The sequence below is a fragment of the Colobus angolensis genome, unplaced genomic scaffold (assembly GCF_000951035.1).
Source record: "Colobus angolensis palliatus isolate OR3802 unplaced genomic scaffold, Cang.pa_1.0 Scaffold289, whole genome shotgun sequence".
NCBI lineage: Eukaryota > Metazoa > Chordata > Mammalia > Primates > Cercopithecidae > Colobus > Colobus angolensis.
Window position 1 is genome coordinate 527,234 of NW_012116143.1, and position 24,191 is coordinate 551,424.

The 24,191-nt window shown below is 38.9% G+C and overlaps 1 protein-coding gene across 8 annotated transcripts in view; it reads left to right on the forward strand.

The window, feature by feature from the left end:
• The window catches only part of TNIK (TRAF2 and NCK interacting kinase), a 415,617-nt gene that overhangs the window by 367,638 nt on the left and 23,788 nt on the right, over nucleotides 1-24,191 (forward strand). For 4 of the 8 annotated variants that reach the window (XM_011948978.1, XM_011948982.1, XM_011948980.1 and 1 more), the window contains 6 exons: nucleotides 266-363; nucleotides 1,223-1,246; nucleotides 6,770-6,954; nucleotides 14,953-15,082; nucleotides 21,479-21,640; nucleotides 23,729-23,840. In XM_011948978.1, coding sequence (XP_011804368.1) covers nucleotides 266-363; nucleotides 1,223-1,246; nucleotides 6,770-6,954; nucleotides 14,953-15,082; nucleotides 21,479-21,640; nucleotides 23,729-23,840 — 711 coding nt within the window. The remainder of the gene's footprint in view (nucleotides 1-265; nucleotides 364-1,222; nucleotides 1,247-6,769; nucleotides 6,955-14,952; nucleotides 15,083-21,478; nucleotides 21,641-23,728; nucleotides 23,841-24,191) is intronic. The other 4 variants (XM_011948979.1, XM_011948983.1, XM_011948981.1 and 1 more) reach the window with 1 other exon arrangement.

Below are 24,191 nucleotides of genomic sequence, written 5' to 3' on the forward strand. Positions count from 1 at the left end.
AAAAAAAAAAAAGAAGGCTCTAGTGGTGATGGTACTTGCTACAGTTTTTTTTTTAAATTGTTACTAGTGATTTCCAGGTGACAAACCTAAATATGTTTGCCTGAACATTATATTTTTCATGGATGTGCTTGAGGATTTGCCCAAGTGAATGATGTGTCCACTGAGTAATCTCAATGTGATGACACATCACAGATGATTCATTCAGAACCTGAGCCAGCACTTTTTGATGGCCATCTCTTTCTTGGTCCTCTGTTTTTTCCTCTAGCCAACAGTAAGTCAGAAGGATCACCTGTGCTCCCCCATGAGCCTGCCAAGGTGAAACCAGAAGAATCCAGGGACATTACCCGGCCCAGTCGACCAGCTGTGAGTGCATTTCTCTCCAAGAGTTCTGAACTCTTAATTTACCAGAGAACCCACAGGATTAAGTAGTTGGGGATACACTCATGATACGAACAAAAATTGTTGAGATTAGTAAGAACAGATGCTAGAAACATCCAGCAGAAAGTCATCCCTGATTAGGAAAGAACCGAAGAGATCTTGGATTGCCTCCTCTGCCTTTGGCTATTTGCTGATCATTAGCAGTCCTTTAACTATACAACAGGAGGAGAAACAACTTCTATCATTCCATAATTTCTACTCAGCAACTTTGGCAAAAAAGATGTTGAAAGAAGAAGTTAAAGAGGCTTGGGTACTTTCTATGAATTTCTCTAATCTCTTCTACCCTTTCCCCATATTATTTTCCACATGAATTAATATTACAGTTTTTCTGCTATTTTTCATACCTCCAGGACTATATTTTCTGGACCAAACTTATTAAGCAGTGTCCAACAGGTGTCCTAACAACTTAATATTCAGCTTCACTGCTGTAACATGTTAAACCCCCAAGTAATCTTAAAGAGGAGTATGGAGGCTGAAATTTGAAAGTTGAAAATTAATTTGGGATGAATTACTATCTACTTTTTCTATTGAAATCTCTTGAGAATCTTTTCTGTGAAATGAACGTGAAGCTTTTTGGTTTATTCTTTTTTAACATCTTAAAGTAAGGACGTATACTGAGAGTAATAATGAAGGGATTTGCATCATTCTGGGTTGACATTCTCTTCGCCCTTTTGTATTTATCAGTTGCGTACTAACAATTCCAATTTTGTGTCTAATCTGCTGCCTTTCTGCTGGCTTTTCCTCCTTCTCTGGATTCTTCTGGATTGGGTTCCTCTCATTTCAGAGCTATAAAAAAGCTATAGATGAGGTTAGTATTACCTTTTCTTGGTCATGCTTTCATAAAATGTAAATATTAAACTTATTTCCTAATGTTGACATTCAGAAAGGTGGCCAGTGGGAGCAATCTGCTGGGAGGAGGTTTGCAGCAATCTGCTGGAAGGAGAGCCCCTTCAAATGGAAGCCAGTTTTAAGACCCTCAGACCTACCCATATAGCTTCAGAGACCTTCCTTCTAAGCTAAAATGTCACTTTTCCAATGTTCCAGTCTGGCTAATGACAAGTATTCATGCTTATTAATGGCAGTTTCTCCTTCCAGTATCTTCCAATAGCAAACCTGTACTTGCCAGCCTTGCTAGGGAATGGCTCTCAGCAGTTTTACTAACAAGAAAAGCGATATCATTCTAGGGCACTCCAAATTTAGTGTGTGTGATTTGTGAACATGGAGTAAGTAGGTATTGTTAGATTAATTTTGTGGGACATTAACAACAGCATCAACAGCAACATCAGCTTTAGTTAATGAATCCTGGAAAGTTAAGTGACTTTATTTCCTTATCTGTGGAGACGTTTTCCATTAGAAAAATATATGGCTTTGTCAGTCGTAGGTAGCTTGCTAAGAAGGATGACTGCTTTACTGCTATTTGTCACACCTGCATGAATACAGCAGAGTAGAATTTGTTTTTTAAGATCCAGGCCTCGCAAAGAGTCCTAAATGCATGGAAGCTAAAGACTACCATCATGGCTTTAAAGCTGTAGTTCTGCTGAGCACTACTTTTGTGAAATTATATGGAAAAAGCACTGGCTTTGAGGTCAGCAAGCTGCATTCAAATCTTGGCTCCCCCAGTAAATAACTGGCTGAAACTAGTCTCATAACCTCTCTGGGCCAGAGTTTCCTCATCTGTAAAATGAGAATAAAAACACCTCCCCATCCCACTTACAAGATTGTTTAGGATCCTTTAAGATAATGTTTGTGAAAGCATTTTATGATGTGTAACATGCTGCAGACAGCCAAGGGTTTGATTAAGGTTTGGGCCAGAGGCATGGAGCTATTTTGGCAGGTGGGAGAAGCATGTTTCCATGCATCTGGTCTTCACCAAAGAGCTTCACTTTTTCAGACTTATGGCCACCTCACCACCCAGAGTGACTGAGACAGTTATAATCATAGTTGAAGGGTTGTTGCTTATAAGGGACTCTGCATGTTTGCAGTGTGTGGATGGCATTTACAGAAAGGGAAGAGGGGAGTGTGTTTTTAATTGCTCTGTGCCATGGCCTTGCTTGCCCCTCTCTCTCATAATAGCAAGAAGGACAGGGATTATCACAACTTTTGTCAGTTTTTCTCCCAGAACAGGTAAAGAAAGACAATGAAGTTCTGGGCGCTACAGTTCCCAATAAAACGGTTGTGCATATGCACAACTCAAGAGGAAATACATGAGTTCAGAAATTGGCTTGGAGGGGCTTTCATTAAGGAAAAGGCTCTCACAGATTTCATCTGGTTAACCGAGAATATTTTAGGCTTTGAAAAATTGCTCTACTTATTTTTGGTGTACTGCACCGCACTGGACAGAGATGAAAGGGGGCAATGGAGGTATAAGTCATTACAAATAATTGAGGGGGTGTGACCTGCTTATTAAAATCTCTGGAGCTATGTATGGTTAGAAAAGCCCTATCCCGATCTCTTGAGTATCACTGATCCAAACCACTACAATAAAGTGGTTCTACCTAATCCAGTGGCTGTCAACCAGGGCTGATTCCTCCACTCCTCTTCCATTAGGAGACATTTGGCAAAATCTGGAGCCGGTTTTGGTTGTCACAACTTGAGAGTGGGAGGCAGTGGTACTGGTGTCTTCATCCTATGGTGCGCAGAGAACTCCCTACAATAAAGAATTATCTGGCCCAAAATGTCAACAGTGCCATAATTGAGAAACTTTGAACCACACCTTTCTCCCTTCTCCATTCAAAGGTTTTGGTAGGGCTTTCCTTGCACTGACTGTTTTTACAATTTAGATAACTGGGATTGAAATGAAAAACCTAAAAATCATTTTTGAAATATTGTTGATTGTTACTGCTAGTGATTTAACTTTTTATAAAAATTAATTTGTGGGAGTGTACATTAATTTGACATTACTTTCTAATGGAAATATGAGATTTTTGCAGCATAGTCTAATTATTTAATATAGTCTGAAAATAAATGTTCCTTTTTTGTTGGCACAATTAAATATGTCTCACAAAGATTATATACATAAGAAAACACTGTTTTTACCACTTTTTTTTTTTATTAATATGTGGGAATCAAACATTTCAGAGCACATCAATTTAGATTGGATGGAATTTGAGCAATAACTAATGGTTCAACCCCCTTTACCCTCAGATGAGGATACTGAAACTAAGTGGCTTGCCCAATGTCGTATCTTTAGAGTTCCTAAAAAGAAAATCATTTAGTACAAAGAGAAAAAAAAAACCAGCTAAAAAAATTTAAACAATAGTTCAAAAATTGAACTAATATTTGACTAAACTATGTTGTTTCTAAAAAGGGACCTAAAAGAGCACCTTTCTAGTCAACGTGTGCATAATCGTTAAAACAACCTTTGTTGAATGAAAAATTATATCTAGTTGATTCTAAAAACTGTTAAAGAAGCCTCTTAGCTATCTTCACATTTACTCTGTAGTCAAAAAATCTTACCATTTTGCCATATTTCTTTTTTAGCTATATGTTCTCAAACATTTTCATGCTAAATAGCATTTTATTTTGTTTTTTAAATACTTTTTAGCTCTAGGCTTGAGACAGCCAAGTAATAAATTACCATGAAAGCTCGTTATATGGGGAAATTTGTATTGTCAAAGAATAAAATATATGAAAATGGAATTGAACCCAATGGTGTTAGTATTAGACTGTGTTTATTTACTATAACTTTGCTATTATAAATTTTTCAATACTGGATGGATAAGAAACAAAACTTCAGCTGAAGACATAGGTTCTCAGCAATGGAAGATTAATTTTCTTTGACTACAGGTATTACTTTTGAATTACTCATTATTTTTCCCTTTTTCGAAGGGATTCTCGTATATGTCTCACCTCCAAACTGTTAACAATTAAAGGAAATTTTCAATTATTTCTAATGTTTCAGGGCAGAGAGCTTTTTAATAACACAGAAGCAAAAAATTATAATTAAAAGCAAAATTATTAAGCAGTTCAGAACTTTAAAGTGTTTCTAAATACAATCTTTAGAAAAATGTAGGTCGTTATAACAAGCAAAAGTTTTTTTAAATCAGTAGCCTGTGGACTAAATATTTCTAAAATAATTTTGATTTTTTAGAATTTCTTTTGTCTCATTTTGAAATGTCAGAGATAAGGAAAATAAAGCGCTGGGGAAAATGTATCATTAATTAAAATAAACCATAGCCAATAGTATTATATTTTACTCAGAATTATTGACAATGGAAATAAACTCTTTTAAACCATATTCTCTCTTTAAATTGTATAAAATGTAATTCTTAATAACAAGTAACATTTTAAATGCTAGCTATATTCTTTGATGAGACTTAACACGGTCCTAATATATAGGTATCAGAATACAAAATAAATTTATCTAATTTTTCATTATTTCACTGGTTTGGAGGATGATAATATCCTTTTTCTTTCATAGCTTTAACAAATATCTAGACTTTATTTTCCCAAAGTACTCAAGAATAGCATACCCTTCACTTTCTTCTTCATTTGATAAAGATAAGCATTGACAATTGCCTGGAGGAAATGAGAAGTAAAAGTTGAAATTCAGATATTAGCTTTTCTTATTTTGACTAATTGCCAAAGAAACCAGAAATAAATTTGCATGAAATTATACCTATGTTATGGTTTTCCTCTTCTTTTTATAACATACATTATATTTAAACACAGTTGGGCCTTTTAAATACAATTCTATTTTCACTTTCACAGATGGGGCAAATACATTCACTGAGATTGAGGCATGTGCAAGTGTGCCCATGTGCAAAAGCCCTAGCCAAGTGTGTTTTTGTATGTAATGCAAAGGTTGAATTTTTAGAAGCTTCCATTTTTAAGGGTTTCAAATCAGGTGTCGTGAAGACAAATTTAAAAGTCATTTTGCTTTCCCTTTGATTTCTATGAAATTAGAAAGAAATGACCCTTCAGTTAACACTATGAATTGCCTGAATTTCTAGACCACGTAAAACACCTGAAGCATTTCCTTTCCTAGTGTGAACCAAAATAGTAATGCCTGACATACAGGTGGCGGTAGAGAAACATAATGTCTTGTTGTATTCTCAAAATAAAATTATAATTTAACTATACACATTTATCACAGCTTTTCTTTTAACCAGTTAGGATAGATTATCAAATGTCATCACCCAGATTGCTCTAATCCTACAATCAGGTGAATTGGATGTGTACATTTTTGGATTGAAATAAAGAGAGAATATGGCCATAGAAAACTGTGGGATTTAGTATTTTTCAATGAGTTTCTTTCTCCCTAATCCCCTGTCTCTCACTGAATGCTCTGATTCCCACATGGGTCACTAATATAGGGAGAAATGGTAAGACTGATGTCAAATTGCTTTTTCCTCATTTGCATGCTATGTGCCATGGGCAGTTTAACCCATGCAAATTAGAGCGGCCATGCTTTTGCAGAACTGCTTCCCTCTGCATTGCTCTGAAAGCATGTAAAATAAAAGGTAGTCGGATATTCAGCACACTGCCTGCAGTATGCCTGGTGATTAAATACCACATCATCACATCCATAAGGCTAAAGGTTTCATCATACTCATGGAAAACTCAAAATTATCTCTTCCTTTTGGTATTTGCACATTCATTTTAGTGTTCTTCACTAGGATTTCTGCCAGATGACTGGAATTTAAAACAAAAGAAAATGAAATACCTATCATTTTGGAAGAGAACTCTTTTTGTTGTTGTTGTTGTTCCTCTTGATTAATTCAGTTCTGTGACTGTAAATTTCAGTGGCGCTAGGCTTTAGGATGGGCCATGATTTGATGTGGTACCTCTATTCTCCAGGGAATGATGACACACCAAATGAGTCATTGTAGTAGCTGGAACCTTGGGAATTGCTCTGTTCTATGACTGATGCTAGATTTTGGTACAGTAGCAATCACAAGAGGGGAAAAGTTATCACTGTGGCTTGGGCAGGAGTCCCAGAATACTGGGGTACAATTTCTAATCCCATGTATTTTCCCATTAACTCTGGGGGTGACCAGCTTCACCTTTCCAAAATAAAATGAGAACCCAATGTTTGTATATATGTGTATACATACAACACACATACACATATGTACACATATATATTCAGAACTGAACAGTCTCAGTCTAGCTATTGGTTTTGAACAAAGTTTAAATTGATTTCATCTTTCTTTTCTAGCTTCTACACGCTACAAACATCATTTTCTTAGTTCCATGCAGTAACTATGTTTGTCACAGTTCTATATAGAGCTTTTTTTTCTTGTTGCTTAAGCTGGAGCACTGACTTGCTGAGAGATGTAGCTTTGGTCGAATCTACCATTCATATGCTGAACAAATTTTTCTTTCATAGGATCTGACGGCATTAGCCAAAGAACTAAGAGAACTCCGGATTGAAGAAACAAACCGCCCAATGAAGAAGGTGACTGATTACTCCTCCTCCAGTGAGGAGTCAGAAAGTAGTGAGGAAGAGGAGGAAGATGGAGAGAGTGAGACCCATGATGGGACAGTGGCTGTCAGCGACATACCCAGACTGATGTAAGAGAACTACTTTTAAAATGTAGACAAGGAAGGGACTAGGTTTCCAAAATAAAAGGACAAAAAATATGAGTTAAATGTAAGATTATATATGGGTCTGTGGCAAGATAAATTGACTTTGGGGACTTGGGTTTTTGTTGGCGAATAGTTCTATAATTATCTCTCTCTATGGACACATCACTTAGAATATGTAGCATTTTTAGACTGCATACACTTTATCCATTGCCAATGGATTGACTGTCCTTTTGGTGACTCTTGGTTCTTTTCATCTCAAGGGCAAACAATATCGACAACCAGACCATTGATACGTGCCTTCCCCTCTAAAACTGAAAGACCGAAATCATGGGCAATGACATTTAGAAATTAAAATTAACAACAGAAAACGTGTATTTCATTACCAACACTACCACCAACAAGCAAGGAGAAATGCACAAGCCAGCGTGCGTTACCATCCCAGCAAAAGAATCAGGACTCAAATAATCATGCAGAGAAAGTTCCAACATATATCCCCGTTATGATTTCCTACTTTATTCCCTCCATGGCTTCTTTACTTGATCCATTTTTCTGTGGTCTATGTCTCTGCCACCTATTTTCTGTCAGTCTCTTTGCAGTTTTCTTTTTATATATCTACATGTATATTTATACCTACCTATATTTTCTTTAGTAATTGTAGTCTTTATTTTTCTTTCTCTCTTTTTTTAAGGTGGGGGGGGAAGCTCTTTTTTTTTTTTTTCTTATTGGAGTGGATCCCATGAAAGAACCTGTTGTTATCCCCTGTTGCTTCCCCAATTCCTCCACCTAATAAACACAAGGTGTTTGTGCCCTGGTCTGCTACAACCTTGATAGAATGAGATGCTAATTTTTCCAACTTCACACTTCAATCACTTCTATTTCTTTGGCTCAGCTACTAGCATTGAATATCAGATCACACTCACTCTATGTAGAAAAGAAGCCATTTCAGGCCACAAATTATTGTCCAATTCAGCAGGGACTCTAGAGGCAGGGCTGGCCAGTCTAAAGAGAATGTCATCCACTGATTAACATCATTACGTACAAGCAATTCTAAGAGGCAAATCTAATTATCATAGCTGAAAAATCCATACTGGTTATTTTGCTGTTGATGACCCAGTTTTTGACAGCTGTAAATATGCTAAAATATGATATTTTGAAACAAATTGCATTAAATTGCCTTTTTAAAAGTAAATAAAATTGTTCTAGAGGCAAAATCACTAATCCAGAACATTTCTGCAAAACATGCTGGCCCTTTTAGTTTTTGTCTTGACTCAGAATTGCTTAATTCTTCTGACAGATGTTTTCAACTCCTTTTAAGCATTGAGCATGCAAGTATCAGGAATTAACTCATGAAATGAATTTTAATCATGAAATTAAAATATGGCTAAAACTCTATGTGTTAGCCACCTTGAGAAATTTGATAAGTTTGTACTTGGATTTTGTCTTCCAAAAGTTTATATGCTAGTTGGAGAATGACAAAATGACACATGGAAGAGTGCAGGCTAATATAAATATTTGGAGGAACAACCAAAGATGTTCATTAGCATTTGGGTTTTAGGTGCCCTATCATATTTTGCAAGGCTATTAATGGTGTTCACCCTCCTACCTTTAAAGGAAAATCTAGGACTTATTCCCCATTGCAGAAACACCCACCTTTCTAAAATTGCCTGAATAGACCACGCTGCACTTCTGTCTGGCATTTCCTGTTCCTTTAGAAATCACCTACTCACAGCCCCGCCTGCACAGGTAGAACCTGTCCCCTCTTCTGTGCTACCACTATATCTTGTGTGTATTCCTGCATCTTCATGTACTGCCTTGAATCAGGGTTGTTTATTATGTGTCTTTGTCTCCTTTTCTGGACTATGATATCTTTCAGGGTAAGGGTTACGCCTTACTCATCTCTCTTGCTCTTAACACATTGCATGGTATCTGGAATACAGTGGGTCTTCAGTGACTGTAATTTACATTTAATTGAACTGATTTGAATTTGCAAGTTCTGACTTTGAAGAAGAGTTTATAGCCAATTCTATGCAAATAACTGTCAGCAAGATAAAAACCTGAGGTAATATTAGAATCCCAAGCAGGGGGAAGAGTTGAAGTAAAGACACAGAAAGTTGACTTTGGTGGGAATGTATGGTGTATGGAGTGGAGGGGAATCTGGACTAGTGAAATCAGATCAAGAAGTGTGCTCTTTATATGTAGCCATTGGAAACCACTGAATGTATCTTGAGTTCAGTGTTATATTTGAGGGAGATTATTTCAGCAAGACGATTTGAAAAGGGAACAGACTAGAGACTGATAAAGCAATTCAGAGGCTCTATTGCTATAATCTACATAAGAAATAATAAGCTGAGGCTATCATGGAATGCTGATAGTGAAGGCAAGACTTGACATGGTTCTTAAGGGATTGGTAAATTTTAGATAGATGGAAATGATCATTAAAGAACATTTAAAATATGTGATTATATATGTGAGAAAATAAGGGTATGAAGGGTACAAATGTGTGTATGTTTACTTCAATTTGTAAATATACGTATTATAGTCTGTTCTACAATGTGATGGTTGCATGCCTGAGAAATTTCATACTATTAAAAGTTCATTATAAAACAATAGTTTATTTAGGAATTGAGTATTTGGGGACCAGAGTGCCTCTTATATACACTCTTATTACCTTTATTTTCTTTTGTTAAGGTAAACCTCTATATTTTGTGCTATATATATTTAAAGCAGAAAACAAAAATATATTGTAGCACAGTTCCCATCATGAAGTAAACACAGAAAAGCTTCTCAGAAAATGGAGCACCAGCCATTTGGACAAACAGCTGTGGTTTCCGATGTTTAAAACAATAGTTTTTTTCTATGCACTGTGCTGGTTTTGCATTTATTTTATAAGATATAACTTATGAGAGTGCACTTAACTAAGTTTATATTCCCTAACTCACCAATTGCACTGTTTCCCAATTCTGCATGCATAGAAAAATAATGAGTGAAGGGAAATACACCAAAATTACAGAAATGATTACCTCTGGGTAATATAATTATGGGAGATTTTTATTTTATGTATATTCCCAATTAAATGATGGGCATGGACTACTTTATAATCGGGGGGAGGAAAGCTTTATAGAATAAAAAGAATGGAAGGAAAGGCATTTAATTTGATTTGCATCACATCAAGCAAGCCAAAGAGGTATCTTCCCTCAAATACCAGCACCTGCTCCAGAAGGGAAGATTTCACCACTGTAAAATGACTCTTTTATTTTTCCTTTTTTCTATGCTGTACCCTTTGGAAGGAAGCCACTACACTATGTACAGCCCACACTTGAGGAGTGTAGAATCATGCTTCCCTCCTGTAGGGTAAAATAGCTACATAATTTATTTAGAATTCTTCTGCACTGATGTGTCTTCTCTAGTTATTTATTAATTTATTCCATCATTTATATCAGTATAGATTCGTGGATACAATACTTCTTTATTTTGCTGCTCAAATTTTCTAGTTTTGACCATTGGGAGCTCTTTCAATTAGCTCCTGTGCCTCTTCGACTGACATGCCACCACCTGTGTTTGGGTATTGTTGTGCATGTACATGTGTGTGCATTTGAACACTCTTTACTTTCTGACACTACAAGATGCTCCGATCCGGACTCATTTTGTATATTTCCTATGCCCGTCCTGGAATCAGTCACTTCTTCAGTAACCCTGATTCCTTTCATTGGATGATATTAGAAGCCAATATCTAGGCACCCAGTATGCTCATTACTACTACAGTGTCACTTGTTTTAGGCCCTCTCAGCTAACACAGCAAGGAAATATGTGTGTGTTAGTCACAAGAACTGCTAATCCATGCCCCCATGCTTAACAACATGGCTTTCTCAACTTTTAAAGGATAACAGTTATCTAACGCCTGATCCCTGTCTATCACTCTCATTGCCACCTCCCTAACAGTACATTAACCCATGTATATACAAATATTTCTATATGTAGCCATTTGTACCTATATTAAGCTAAATGTGAATTCATACTGACATCTCCAACTCTAATCCATCACAACAACATGGATCACTCTAACCTCCTCCCCTTGCTTATTTGTAAATTCCCATTCCAACAGTCAGAAACCTGGCTTCTGCCATCAACCACTGTATTAGTCCATTTTCATACCTCTATGAAGACATACCTGAGAGTGTATAAAGCTATAAAGAAAAAGAGGTTTAATGGACTCACAGTTCCACATGGCTGGAGAGGCCTCACAATCATGGTGGAAGGTGAATGAGGAGCAAAGGCATGTCTTACATGGTGGCAGGCAAGAGAACATGTGCAGGGAAACTGCCCTTTATAAAACCATCAGATCTCATGAGACTTATTCACTATCACAAGAGCAGCACAGGAAAAACCCACCTCCATAATTCCATTACCTCCCACCAGGTCCCTCCCATGTCATGCAGATTATGGAAGCTACAATTCAAGATGAGATTTGGGTAGGGACACAGCCACACCATATCAACCACCCATTTAGTTAATTGTGCACATCCAGTATTTTTGTATAGCAATATCAAATTTGTTAACCTGTATTCTCATGGGAAACAGTTTTGTCAACTAGAATGTACAGTGTTTATGTGCAGTTCCTCTTGCCTTTAGTATTACAGACTCCACTCATTTCCAAGGTTACTTAGATCAATGCCTTTTTCCCGCATTTCTCCTCACTGAAGTTGTTCATACAATTGTAATATGGTGAGATTCTTTTATCACGGTTTTTAACATTCTTTCCTGGGAGTTTCTGATCGCAATGATTTTTTAAAATGTGTATACATTAACTCTTTCTCCTGTAAAGTTCTATGACATATCTGAATAGATTTTTTGTTATTCTATGATAACCACTCAATTATAAGAAAATTATTTTGGCACATCCTGGTGAACCCAGTTTCATAAAATTACAAAACTTAACATTGATTGCTCAAGACATTTTAAATATGCAAATAATATCCTGGTAGCCAATTACTCATCAATTCACAGAAGAGCTATATTTTTACAATAAACCTGAATGAAATCTCTGTTAGATATTAAACAAAGCCCTTGACCCAAGATCTTCAGCGATTTAATAAACATTTATTATGTGCTACCTGCATTCCAGGCACCATGCCTGGCACTGAAAATACCAACATTAATGAGATCTAATCATTGCAGGACTGTGTATTGAATGCAGTGGTAGAGATGCACAAAGGGCAACGTGGAGGGAGAGTGGAGAGCCACCTAAACCATTCCAGTGAGGCTGGGATGGGTTTGGAGGTACCTGAACTATAGCTTAAAGAATGAGTTAGCCAGAAGGAGGCAGACAATAGAAAAGAATCTTCCAGGTAGAGTGGGTAGGCTAAAATCACCAGGGATTTTCTAGCATAATGTGCATAGGAAAATATTATAAGTTGAATGCTGGTAGAGTTAGAAGTTGGAGCAGGATTTTGTTAAAAATTTAGGTTAGTGAGACAGGCAAGAACCAAATAATGGACAGCTTGGAAGCCACAGTAAGGAGTTCATCCTGTGGTTGATGGGAAGCTACTGAAGATTGAAAGTAGAAGAGTGAGGCCGGGCACAGTGGCTCAAGCCAATCCCAGCACTTTGGGAGGCCGAGACGGGCGGATCACGAGGTCAGGAGATCGAGACCATCCTGGCTAACACGGTGAAACCCCGTCTCTATTAAAAAATACAAAAAACTAGCCAGGCAAGGTGGCGGTGCCTATAGTCCCAGCTACCTGGGAGGCTGAGGCAGGAGAATGGCGTGAACCCGGGAGGTGGAGCTTGCAGTGAGCTGAGCCGGCCACAGCACTCCAGCCTGGGTGACAGAGCAAGACTCTGTCTCAAAAAAAAAAAAAGAAAGTAGAAGAGTGACTCGGACTTGGTCAGATTTGTGTTTTGGAAGCCTCACTTTCGCAGCTGTGAGGAGTGGATATGAGGGGAAAGGACTGAAGATGGGGTGGCCAGCAAGAAAACTGTTACTCAGGTAACAGAGGAAGCAGGTCTGACTAGGACAGGAGAATTTGATTGTACAAGCATCAGCCTGGCAGATGCCACCAGGGCAACTGAGCCCCTGACAATAGCAAAGAATCCCTGTCTGATAAAGAAGAACAGTGGCTGCCCTCATGGAAGACTCTTGATAAATACTTCATTGATTTGTCAGCTTTATATCATTTTGTTCCAAACAAGTACTTAAGGCACAAAGTAAGAAAGAAGAGAGAAAGAAGAGCAAGAAAAAAATGAAAGATACACACAAGATAAACAAATGAGTGAAGAAATGATATTTTGAAAATTATGATTTGCCAATCTATCAAAATGCCAGGAATTCAATTTTTTTCCCATGTCTCTGGAACACCATTAAAAGCTCCTTTCTAGGAATGAAATGTTGACAATGCAAATGCCTCTGTGGAATTTCTTCCCAAACACATCAGTTCTAGCCCATATTTAGATTCATTCAATCCACTGGTCCAGTTTAGTAATTGCAATGTAAGCTTCTTCACTATACATTTTCTTGTCTGGACTCATCCTATCATCTTTTCACCTGTCTGTTTTGGATAAAAATCCTTGAAATATGTCTTTCTCTGCCCCGGAGACATCATAAATCTGGTGTATTTCTTGTTTCTTAGATGAAAGATTCCAGTAATTCTTTGGACTTACATAAGATCCAAGAGGCCAGAGATATTTTTAAATATATAAGAAACAATGAAAATAAAAGAACAAAATGAAATAAGTTGCAATTAATATGCCTAGAGAGAAATAAGCCTTAATAACTTTCCTATTTTTAGAAAACCCACTTTAAAAGAGAGGCAGATGCTACAAAAGGAGAACAAGTATCGCATTAACAACCAAAATCCTTCTTCCAGAAGCCATGTTGTACCAATCTCAACCTGTGGTTGGGCCGCATGACCTGTGCGATTCTCAATTCCCCTGAGCTCCTAAATCAGAGAAATTCTGTGTCATGCAAATGAGGCACTGCTGATGAGAGCGAAGCTCACTGTGGGCAGTCAGTCCTCACTTTCTGAGCCCTGGCACTGCGCTCTGTGCTACAGGACACAGGAAACATCAGTCTGTGTTCTCAGGGAGTATGCTGAGATCCTGTTACCTTCTCTCATTATACTGTAAACACAATAGCAAGAAAAGAACTGAAGATAAATATACCACCGTGCAGGATGATTACAGAGGCTGAATGTTGTTTAAGTTAAACTCCCTAGTTTATGGATGCCCCAATAAGCCAGAATGTTCTTAGTAAATATTTCTTATTTATAGAAGCATAAAGCCCATGGATCTAATGATTATTTTTTGCATTCCTAGTAAGTGACAACTCTAGGCTGGGTACTACTGGGTAATAATAATGAGCAAAGAGACAAAGATTTTGCCCTCACAAGCAATGAGTGGGAAGGAGAAAGAGAGAATTCAAAAGATAATTGCAAATTGTGATGAGAACTATTTAGGAAAAAGGGTGAAGAGAAAAGGAGAGGGGCTGTTGGGATAAGACATAGGTGATAAAAGCAGACTTCTCACAGAAAGCATCATGTAGGATGAATGAGAGGGAACCAACCAAGGCCAGAGTGGAAAGAGCTTTCCAGGCAGAGGGAACAGCACGTGTAAAAGCAGGTCAGGTTGTCTGCTGCTCAAAGAAGGAGGTGGGGGTCGGGGGAGATCATGCAGAGCCTGGTGACTCCTGGTGCCAACTTCAGTGTTTTTTCCATGTAAAGCCAAACGCTTGCTCAGTCTGGCTACTGGGTAGAGAATAGGTCAAGAGGGGCTGCTGCAAAAGTGGGGCCAGTCCAGACATCAGCAAACATTAAAATTAATATGAGATATGCTTAAGACCACTGACATGTACACTTAAAATTGGTACAATGTGGTAAATTTTATGTTATTAAAATGTATATTTTACCATAACACAAATAATGAATATGGACAGGAAACAGATATTTCCTCAAGATACACTGCCATGAATGTTGTTCCTTCTCATCTCAGACCAACAGGAGCTCCAGGGAGCAACGAGCAGTACAATGTGGGAATGGTGGGGACGCATGGGCTAGAGACCTCTCACGCAGACACTTTCAGTGGCAGTATTTCAAGAGAAGGAACCTTGATGATTAGAGAGGTAAGTTGGTATAAAAACTGTGTAGAGGAAATGCCATTTCTTAAGTGGTTTTTACATTAAAGCTTTCACAGAGAATGCCTGTGACATGTATTTTAAGTATGGGGAATTCTTGGGGGAGGGAGGACCTGTGCTTCTAAATAGTTGAGTGATTTTAATTGTCTGCTGCCTTCTTTCCTGTATTCTTCTAAGCTTTGGCAGTGTGACTTAATTATATTAGTGCAAATTCCTCAGTAGGAGAGTAGGAGCCATGCAAATCAGAATATGGAATTTGGGCCTGAGGATATAAAATTGCAAACTCAGGTGTTTCCTACAACAGGAAAACAGAAATGAATGATCTCTCTGAATAGCATCACTGGCCTTGTTATGTCTCTTCTCCCCACGGTTTTATCTTTGTGGATTTCGTATAAAAAATGCTCAATAGTTCCAAGAAATGATGATATCATCTTATCTAGTTAAATTAACATTAAAACAACCATTAAGTTATTATATTGAACGAACAAAGAAATATGCAGATCTACTTTAAAAATGTACCTTGGCACTTTGGTTGAATGCTTTTTAAAACTCTAGGAACATCATTTCATTTTGGGGGTGGCACATGTTCCCTTTCATCTGTCCTTCTGACATGCAGTAACTCCCCACTGTGTCCATGCTAACCAGAAAGACCTTGACAAATTAAAATCAATATTTTCTTCTTTTTCAAAACTTCATCATCACCATGCAAGTTTGAGTGCAGATATTTACTCGGAAGGAAAGAAATGGCTGAGAACATTGGGCAAATGTTACCTGACCTCTCCCTGCATCCATCTATAAAATTTTATAAATAATAGCATACAGCTTATAAGATGGTTGAGGATATTGAGTTAGTAAATTAAGCATTCAATGAATGTTAACCATTTTATTTTATTTCACTCTCTCCTCAGAAATGAATTCTCCTTTTACTTGTTATCACCATCCAGTTCTCCCTCTGAAACATAAACATACGTCATCTGTTTTTCCTCTTCAGCCAGGACAGAGTTGGGAAATTCTAATAGCAGACTTTGCTCTCCAAAAAGGCAAAGGGCATCTCACTTTTGTAAGAAAGAAAGGAACTGTAGTTTTGAGATGAATAAGGCCTTTGAAATAATAATTGGCAGCGGGGCTATAACTAAAAGACTAGTTCACAAAGCAACTTGCTAGAATTTCATTTTATGGCCTTGTTGAATCTTTCAAGTAGCCTTTAAAGAGTCCTTTCACATATGCCTGAAATGAAAAAAATGGACTTGGCTGCTGAAATTGATACTGTGTAGTGCTGGTATATAAATCTCTTAATGTGGTTAATGGATAATTTCAATGGAAGTGTAGAAGGTTTCTATCCCTATAACTTACCACTTAGGAAAACATGAGGGAGAATGTTCTGGAGTGAGTTGCTGTTTGACTCCAGATAAAAGGACTCCGATTTCTAATGTGGCTTAAAATTTGCTTGAGTCTTTATGACACAGTAAATAACTCCAAGTAGACATTTGGAGCCACATTTTCAGTTCATTGCCAGCCACATCTAAATGGCTCCATGTTATTTATAGCACTCCAGTATTCTATGACCATAACCTGTCACTTTGAAAATAGCATTTGCAGCTGGGCACGGTGGCTCATGCCTGTAATACCAGCACTTTGGGAGGCCGCGGTGGGCGGATCACAAGCTCAGGAGATTGAGACCACCCTGGCTAACACGGTGAAACCCCGTCTCTACTAAAAACACAAAAAATTAGCCAGGCGTGGTGGTGGGCACCTGTAGTCCCAGCTACTTGGGAGGCTGAGGCAGGAGAATGGCAGAACCCGGGAGGAGGAGGCTGCAGTGAGTGGAGATCATGCCACTGCACTCCAGCCTGGGCGACAGAGCGAGACTCCATCTTAAAAAAAAAGAAAAAGAAAGAAAGAAAATAGCATTTGCCAGTGTCTTATAGGAATTTGATCTATTAAGGAACCCAAAATCTGTTTGTCCTCTCAATTTCCAATTCTGCCTTCCTCAAATGTGGGTTTTTTAAATAACAAACTGTATTAGTTGGGGTTCTCCAGAGAAAGAGAATATTTACATATATATATACAGAAAGAGAGAGAGACTGCTTTATTTTATTATTTTATTTTATATTTTTGGAGATGGAGTCTTGCTCGGTTCCCCAGGCTGGAGTGCAGTGGTGCAATCTTGGCTCACTGCAACCTCCGCCTCCCGGGTTCAAGCAATTCCCCTGCCTCAGCCTCCCAAGTAGCTGGGACTACAGGCACATGCCCAGCTAAATTTTTGTATTTTAGTAGAGACGGGGTTTTACTGTGTTGCCCAGGCTGGTCTCAAACTCCTGAGCTCGGACAATCCACCCCGCTTGACCTCCCAAAATGCTGGGATTACAGGTGTGAGCCACCACGCCCAGCCGAGAGACTGCTTTATTGTGAGGATGTAGCCTATATGATATGGAGGCTGAGAAGGCCCATGATCTGCTGTCTGCAAGCTGGAGACCCAGGGAAGCTGTTGGTGTAAATCCCAGTTGGAAGCTGGGTGAAGATGAGATGAAATGTCCCACTTAAACCAATGCAGAAGAAAAAGAGGGAGAAAATTCCTTCTTCTGCCTTTTGTTTTGTTCAGGCCTCCAGCAGATTAGATGATGCCCATCCAACTTGGAAAGGGCAATCTACTTCACTGAGTCCACCAACTAAATGCGAATTGCATCCAGAAACACTTTCAGACACACCAGAAAAAATGTTTAACTTAGGCACCCCATGGCCTAGTCAAGTTGACACATAAAAGTAACCATCATCAAACCTTGAGCTGAAAATTACCAAAAGTACATGTTTAAACAAGATAAATGCAGGTTAAAGTTTATCCCTGACAAAGTAAGAACATAAAATAAAAACTCATTGTAATAAGATTTAGCTTATAGGGTGCTATTAGTACAGTTCTCCAGGATGAACTATAGGAGGACTCACTCAACTTGTCACTGTCATGGAGTGGACTAGATGGTTCTGTAAGAAGATACTGCTCTAACACTCATGATCTTGTCAGATGCACAAATTTCCCCTTGTAGTGCATACCCTTACCCCTGTGGTTCTACCTATCCCTATCCTAGAGCCCCACAGGACCACTTTTTACTCACTTCTAGAATATACCACACCAGCTGTGAGCTGCCATTTGTGAATGGAAGCTCATCTGCTGGAAGAGGTATTTTGCATTCTCCACTGCTGCCCAACTTCACCAAGCAGGTCCCTGTTCTCAATCTTCCTTATTCCCTACAAGCCTCTAGTGGGACTCCATGGACCTTCATCCACAGCACCTTTTCAGTGTTGATCCTCCTCACTGAACCAGAACACTAGCTTGTCATCATGAAGGCTCTTATGGTTACAAGTAATGAGTAAAAGAACCCACTTAATACAGAGTAAGCAAAAAAAAAATTAAGTGGGAAGAGGGTAGGTATCAGAAATAGAGGAGTAAAAGAAGATTTAGGGTGTTTCATGGAAGGAACCCAAAGGTAAAAGTAAGCTGAGCCTCTTTGAAGGACTGGGCCAGACAAGAGCTCAGGCAGCTTCTCATGTGCAGGTCTCTGGCTCTCTTGCTGCCTGTCTCTCCTTACCCTAATCTCTGCTTTCTTCCACTTTCTCCTTTGTTCTTTTCTGTCTTCATAGAGGAGCTTTCTCTCCCTCTGCGTGCTCCTGCTCTCACCTCTCCACTTCCTTCATTGAAAGATATCCACCACATCCCAGTTCAACTGCCAGCAGAATCTGACCCATGTCTCTAGGGTTTAATATTGACTCCCAGTGGGAATCTGGTCCCTTTTGGCTCAGGCATTCACCCCTGATTCAATCAGCTGTGACCAGGAGTAGGCCCCTAATACAACAGTGCAGCCCAGAGCACCTGGGCTCTGCCACAGGACAGCTGGGTTCAAACCACTTAGAACCCTGTCACTTAGGGCAAGATAACTGATGGAATGTCATATATAAAGTGTTAACTGCAGTACTTGGCATGTGTTGGTACATGGAACATCTTTGTGCCAATCCCCACAGGAATGGTGAGAGATAAAGATGAGCTATTATTGAGGTTCTGTTAATGAGGTTCTTAAGGGTGTTGCACATCTGTCTTTGTGTTTCCAGTACAGTACGTGGCACACAGAAAGTATTTAATAAGAAGGTGCTGGTGGAGTGAACAAAAGGGTGATGACTCAGAAGTGGGCAGATTCAGAGCATACTACAGGATTCCTTTAAGCTTCTCACCATCGGAGCCACTTCCCTTTGTTAGCCTCTCTGAGTCTTTCTCTGATAACCAGTGTGTCTGCTCATCAGTTTACCAGTGTATCTGCATCAGTTTTTGGCTTCAGAAAGAGCGCTGCTGATACAAGAGAGGCCAAAAATTTCTAAAGAGATGACATGTCATTTATGCTAAAGAGAAGTTTGAGGAAAATGTTCAAAAGCTTTTCAGTATTTGAACAGAAGTAAAGGGAGAAACTGCCCAGTACACATAAAATAGCACACAATAAGATGTATTAGGACTGAACTTCCTAAATGTCATTTAGAAAAGGAAATGCTCAACTCTGAGAATAGGCACTAATACACGCTACTGATGGCCACTGTGACAAAATGAATCCAGAAAATGCCCCTCTCCAGGACAGCTCGTAGTCCAGGAGCAGGTTGCCAAGAAACATAGAGGACACTAGGCTTTCCAGTTATCTCTCAAACTTCCTGAAACATCAATTACATGCACCATTACAGGAGCTTGGGAGTCTGTTTCATCTAAACAGGAAAAAAGAAAAAAAAGAAGTGCCTCCTTTCACTTCCAGCCAGAGGCAGGTGCAGAACTGTAATTGTAAATCCATGACAAGCTCCAGAAATAAAAAGCCAGACTGGTGAGATGGTCAAAGAAATAGCATGAAACCTAGCACATGCCAGCCCCCAAGAGGGTAGGGAATGTGCTTGCTTTGTTCCCAGCTGTTCCATGTTCAGTAGAATGCTTTACATTTAGTAGGAACTAAAAAATGTTGGGTCAATGAATGAATGAAACAAAACGCAGAGAGGGAAATCATTACTTAATCAGATCTGCGCTAAGAATCCTCAATGAGCCAGTTGCATAAAAGTTAAAAAGTGCAACACTAGTCAGGCCTACAATGTGGGCACTGGCTTTTGGAAACCAGAGTTGTCTTTTAATACTGCCTTTCCTCCCTGGGATTTTTTGGCAGAGACTGCTCTCCAGAGCAATGGCTTCCAAACTTGTTAGGTCATGTAATCCTATCAGTAAAAACTATAGAGCATCTCACCTAATACAGTGTATTTATTCACAAATCATACATTTTTTTCTACTGCACTAACATTATGTACATTATAAAATACCTTTGGCCGGGCAAGGTGGTTCACACCTGTAATCGCAGCACTTTGGGAGGCCAAGGCGGACAGATCACAAGGTCAGGAGTTCAATACCAGCCTGACCAACATGGTGAAACCCCATCTCTACTAAAAATACAAAAATTAGCCAGGCGTGGTGGCATGTGCCTGTAATCCCAGCTACTCAGGAGGCTGAGGCAGGAGAACTGCTCGAACCTGGGATGAAGAGGTTGCAGTGAGCCAAGATCACGCCACTGCACTCTGGCCTCGGTGACAGAGCGAGACTCCATCTCAAAAAAAAAAGAAAAGAAAAGAAAAGAAAACCTTTAAAGGACATTAAAAAGGGATACTAGAAGTGATGTTTCAAATGCTTTGCTAGTTATGATGACTTTATTTTGTTACTGCCTACATCACAAAGCACCATAGTTCTTTATTGAGACTTTAAACATTTATGATAATAGTTGTAAATCCATATTTTCAAATAGTATTCTAGATCATGTCAATATATTTGGAACTCCTGTCAGATCCGATTAGCTAATCATTGTTTTGACCTTGTGAATGACAAAGAGCCCCGTGAGTTAAGTATGGTCTCTACACTTTCTTGGAGTACTCCACACACACTGCCTCTTTTCAGCAACATTTTAGGTCATTTCTCTGTTGTGTGGGTTTGTTTCATTGTAACCTGGTAATATGATCTGTAAATATAATTAAGTGGCAGGTACATACAGCACAAGCACTACAAAAGAGTTTACAAGTGTGGGCCCTGCTCAGTACCTCTCTTTTGTAGCGTCTCCCGCTGTACATGGGACCCCATGCCATATGTGACCACTGTCTATACCTCATGCAGGAACGTAAGGCTTCAGGCTCAATCGATAAACCAAATATTGGCAAAGCTTACTTTCTTTTTTGTTTTCTTAAGTAAAATAGAAATTCGAATATCACCTTCTCGCACCCTAGCGGGTCTATTTGGAGCCCTGTATGCCTATGCTGTGTAAGGGCTGATGTCACTCTTTGGCCTTTTTCCCCCCTCTCTAACTCCTCCCACATGCTGTGCTCCCTCAGACGTCTGGAGAGAAGCGATCTGGCCACAGTGACAGCAATGGCTTTGCTGGCCACATCAACCTCCCTGACCTGGTGCAGCAGAGCCATTCTCCAGCTGGAACCCCGACTGAGGGACTGGGGCGCGTCTCAACCCATTCCCAGGAGATGGACTCTGGGACTGAAGTAGGTGCTGGGCAACAGCTGGCATGACAGTTCTGCTCTCCTTCCTGGGGTTCTAAGACCATGATCTCTTCAAGAATGAGGCTTCACCAAGCTCCTTGAAACTTGTTTGGTTGGTTTCTACTATAGAGCTGCCTGTGCAGATACTCAAATGGAGAAATCATGGAAGCAGAGCAGTGAAAAGTTCTCAGATATCATCTGAACCAATACTTGTTTCTCCAGATGAGTATACTGAGGTTCATAGAGATTGAGTGACTTGTCCAAGACACACGGCTGGTTTGTGACAGATCTAAGACCAGAACTGGAAACTTCAGGCTATACAGATTTCAAGGCCAACAGTTGAGATTTATATTTGCATTAATTTAGTCAAACTAAGTATGACTTAAATAAAACAGTTTAAATGATTTGTTTATGAAAAATAAAATTTAATAAATAGATAAGTTCTTAAAGTGTTCATCTTCATAAATTCAAAATTGTGTGAGAATGAAGAAACTAGGTATTACCTTTCCTGTATAGAAACAGTCCCAGGAAAAAGTCTGAATAAGCACAATCTGCAGGTAGTGCCCATAGACGCTGATGACTGACACCAGTTGGATGAGTTCACAGTGTGTAGTCATGTTTCATTAATAGTCTTGTCAATCACACATAAGGTCCTAAGTGTGTTTATAAAGCACATGTACTGTTATTTTTGACATTGTCCACACACTAAGTTTTTATGATGCACCCTTTGAACTAGAAAGTTATAGAGTAGATGAGCTTTGCATACCCCAGGGAAAAGAACACAGTGGTATATTGCAAAGCACAGCATCTTACTGTAACTTCATGCTGTGTGGGCATTTTCTGCCTGAACACCTCTCTTGGTGCAAAGGAGGACCCCATAAGATTGAACCCTGGTTCAAATTCTGCTGCTGCCCCAGCTCTATGTGGAAATGTTACTGCCTGCCCTACCTCTTTCACAGACATCTTCTAAAGATCAAAAGTGAACATGTACGTGAAAGTGATCTATTTGATAGGGGGAATTCTACCTTGAGGAGGATGAAATGGTTTTGGTTTTATAGGATGGAGAGAAAAGTCTTGAATTAAATCAGATTAGATCTTTGTAGTTTTCTCCTTACATGTTTAGAGGTCTTGGATGGTGGTTTTATTTTTAAATAAAACTCTAAAAGTAAAACTAAAGTGAAACAACCTTTAGTTAAAGATATTTATCCAAAAAAGATGTGCTTATTATGTTGAATACAGATGTGTTTGTGATGTTAAAGGACAAGAAGGAATGGACATGACTGACATTGCAGCTTATTCAGCAAAACTCAGATTTAGAATATTGTGACATGAAACCTTGATACTGAGTTTACTGTTCCCTCGTTTACTTCTGACATCATGTTTTCATGGTGCCATTCAAGCCCAAGGTTCCTTTTTTAAAGTAAGCCTTTAAGGTACATTGCTCACAAACCTAATATCCTCATAAAGTCCCTAAATAATGATGTAAATGTAATTATTCTTTTAAGGAAACTATCATGGGAATGAAATATCTTCAATTCCAGCATCAAATCATCCCTGAATTAAGGATTTTAAAGCTTTTGGAGCCAACACCAATTCGCTTGCATCGCTAGGCCAGAGTAGAAGAGCTCAAAGCTCTCCTCCCCAAGAGAAAGCCCCTTGGGTTGACTCTGTTCAGGATAAAGTGCTGCTGTGGAGGCTTCCTTACTTAGTTTATTGCCAGTTGTGTCAGCCTTTCATATTGATCATGTGGTCAATATAGGAGATTGCTTTTACTGAAAGGGAGAGGTAAGCTCTGTCACGACAGTGATCTTACAGACTTTAAGGTCCCACATGTGGTCCAAAATGTAATTTTCTCACTGCAATTCTTGCAGTCTGATAATTAACGAAGTCCTACAAATGCACAATGGCTAGTGCATAATCAATACCGGAAGAAGCTAGAGACACACATGTACTGACTAGGGTGCTAAAATGTGAACACCTGAATACCCTGAAGAATCTGTGATCATTTTATAGCCCAAGCACAGTATTGTTAGCATTGTTTATTCCTGCAGTATTTATCTGCTCTTCTTAATCTTCTTGCTTATTGATTAGTACGGCATGGGGAGCAGCACCAAAGCCTCATTCACCCCCTTTGTGGACCCCAGAGTATACCAGACGTCTCCCACTGATGAAGATGAAGAAGATGAGGAATCATCAGCCGCAGGTAAGCAAGAAGGGCTCAGTGTTTTAAAAACAGCTTTGTCTTCATTTCTGGTATGACCTGATAAGGAAATTAATCCTCAGTTCAGTAGTTAAGCCGATTACTGCTTAGGTTCTGTCTTAAAAGGAAGACTTTTTAGAATTATTATTTCTGTAGGACTCCTAAAACAAATTTATTACTTTCCATTTTTTTTTTCCATCTCTTCTATTTCATTTCTGGCAGACCCAGGGGGACATAGGGATCCTAGGAAAAGCTGTTCGTCAGTGATCTCTGAACATAACCAGATGTTTCCCCAAAACAATTTCTGGGTACAATGTTTTACACATATTAGGCACTTAATAAGTACATGGTACA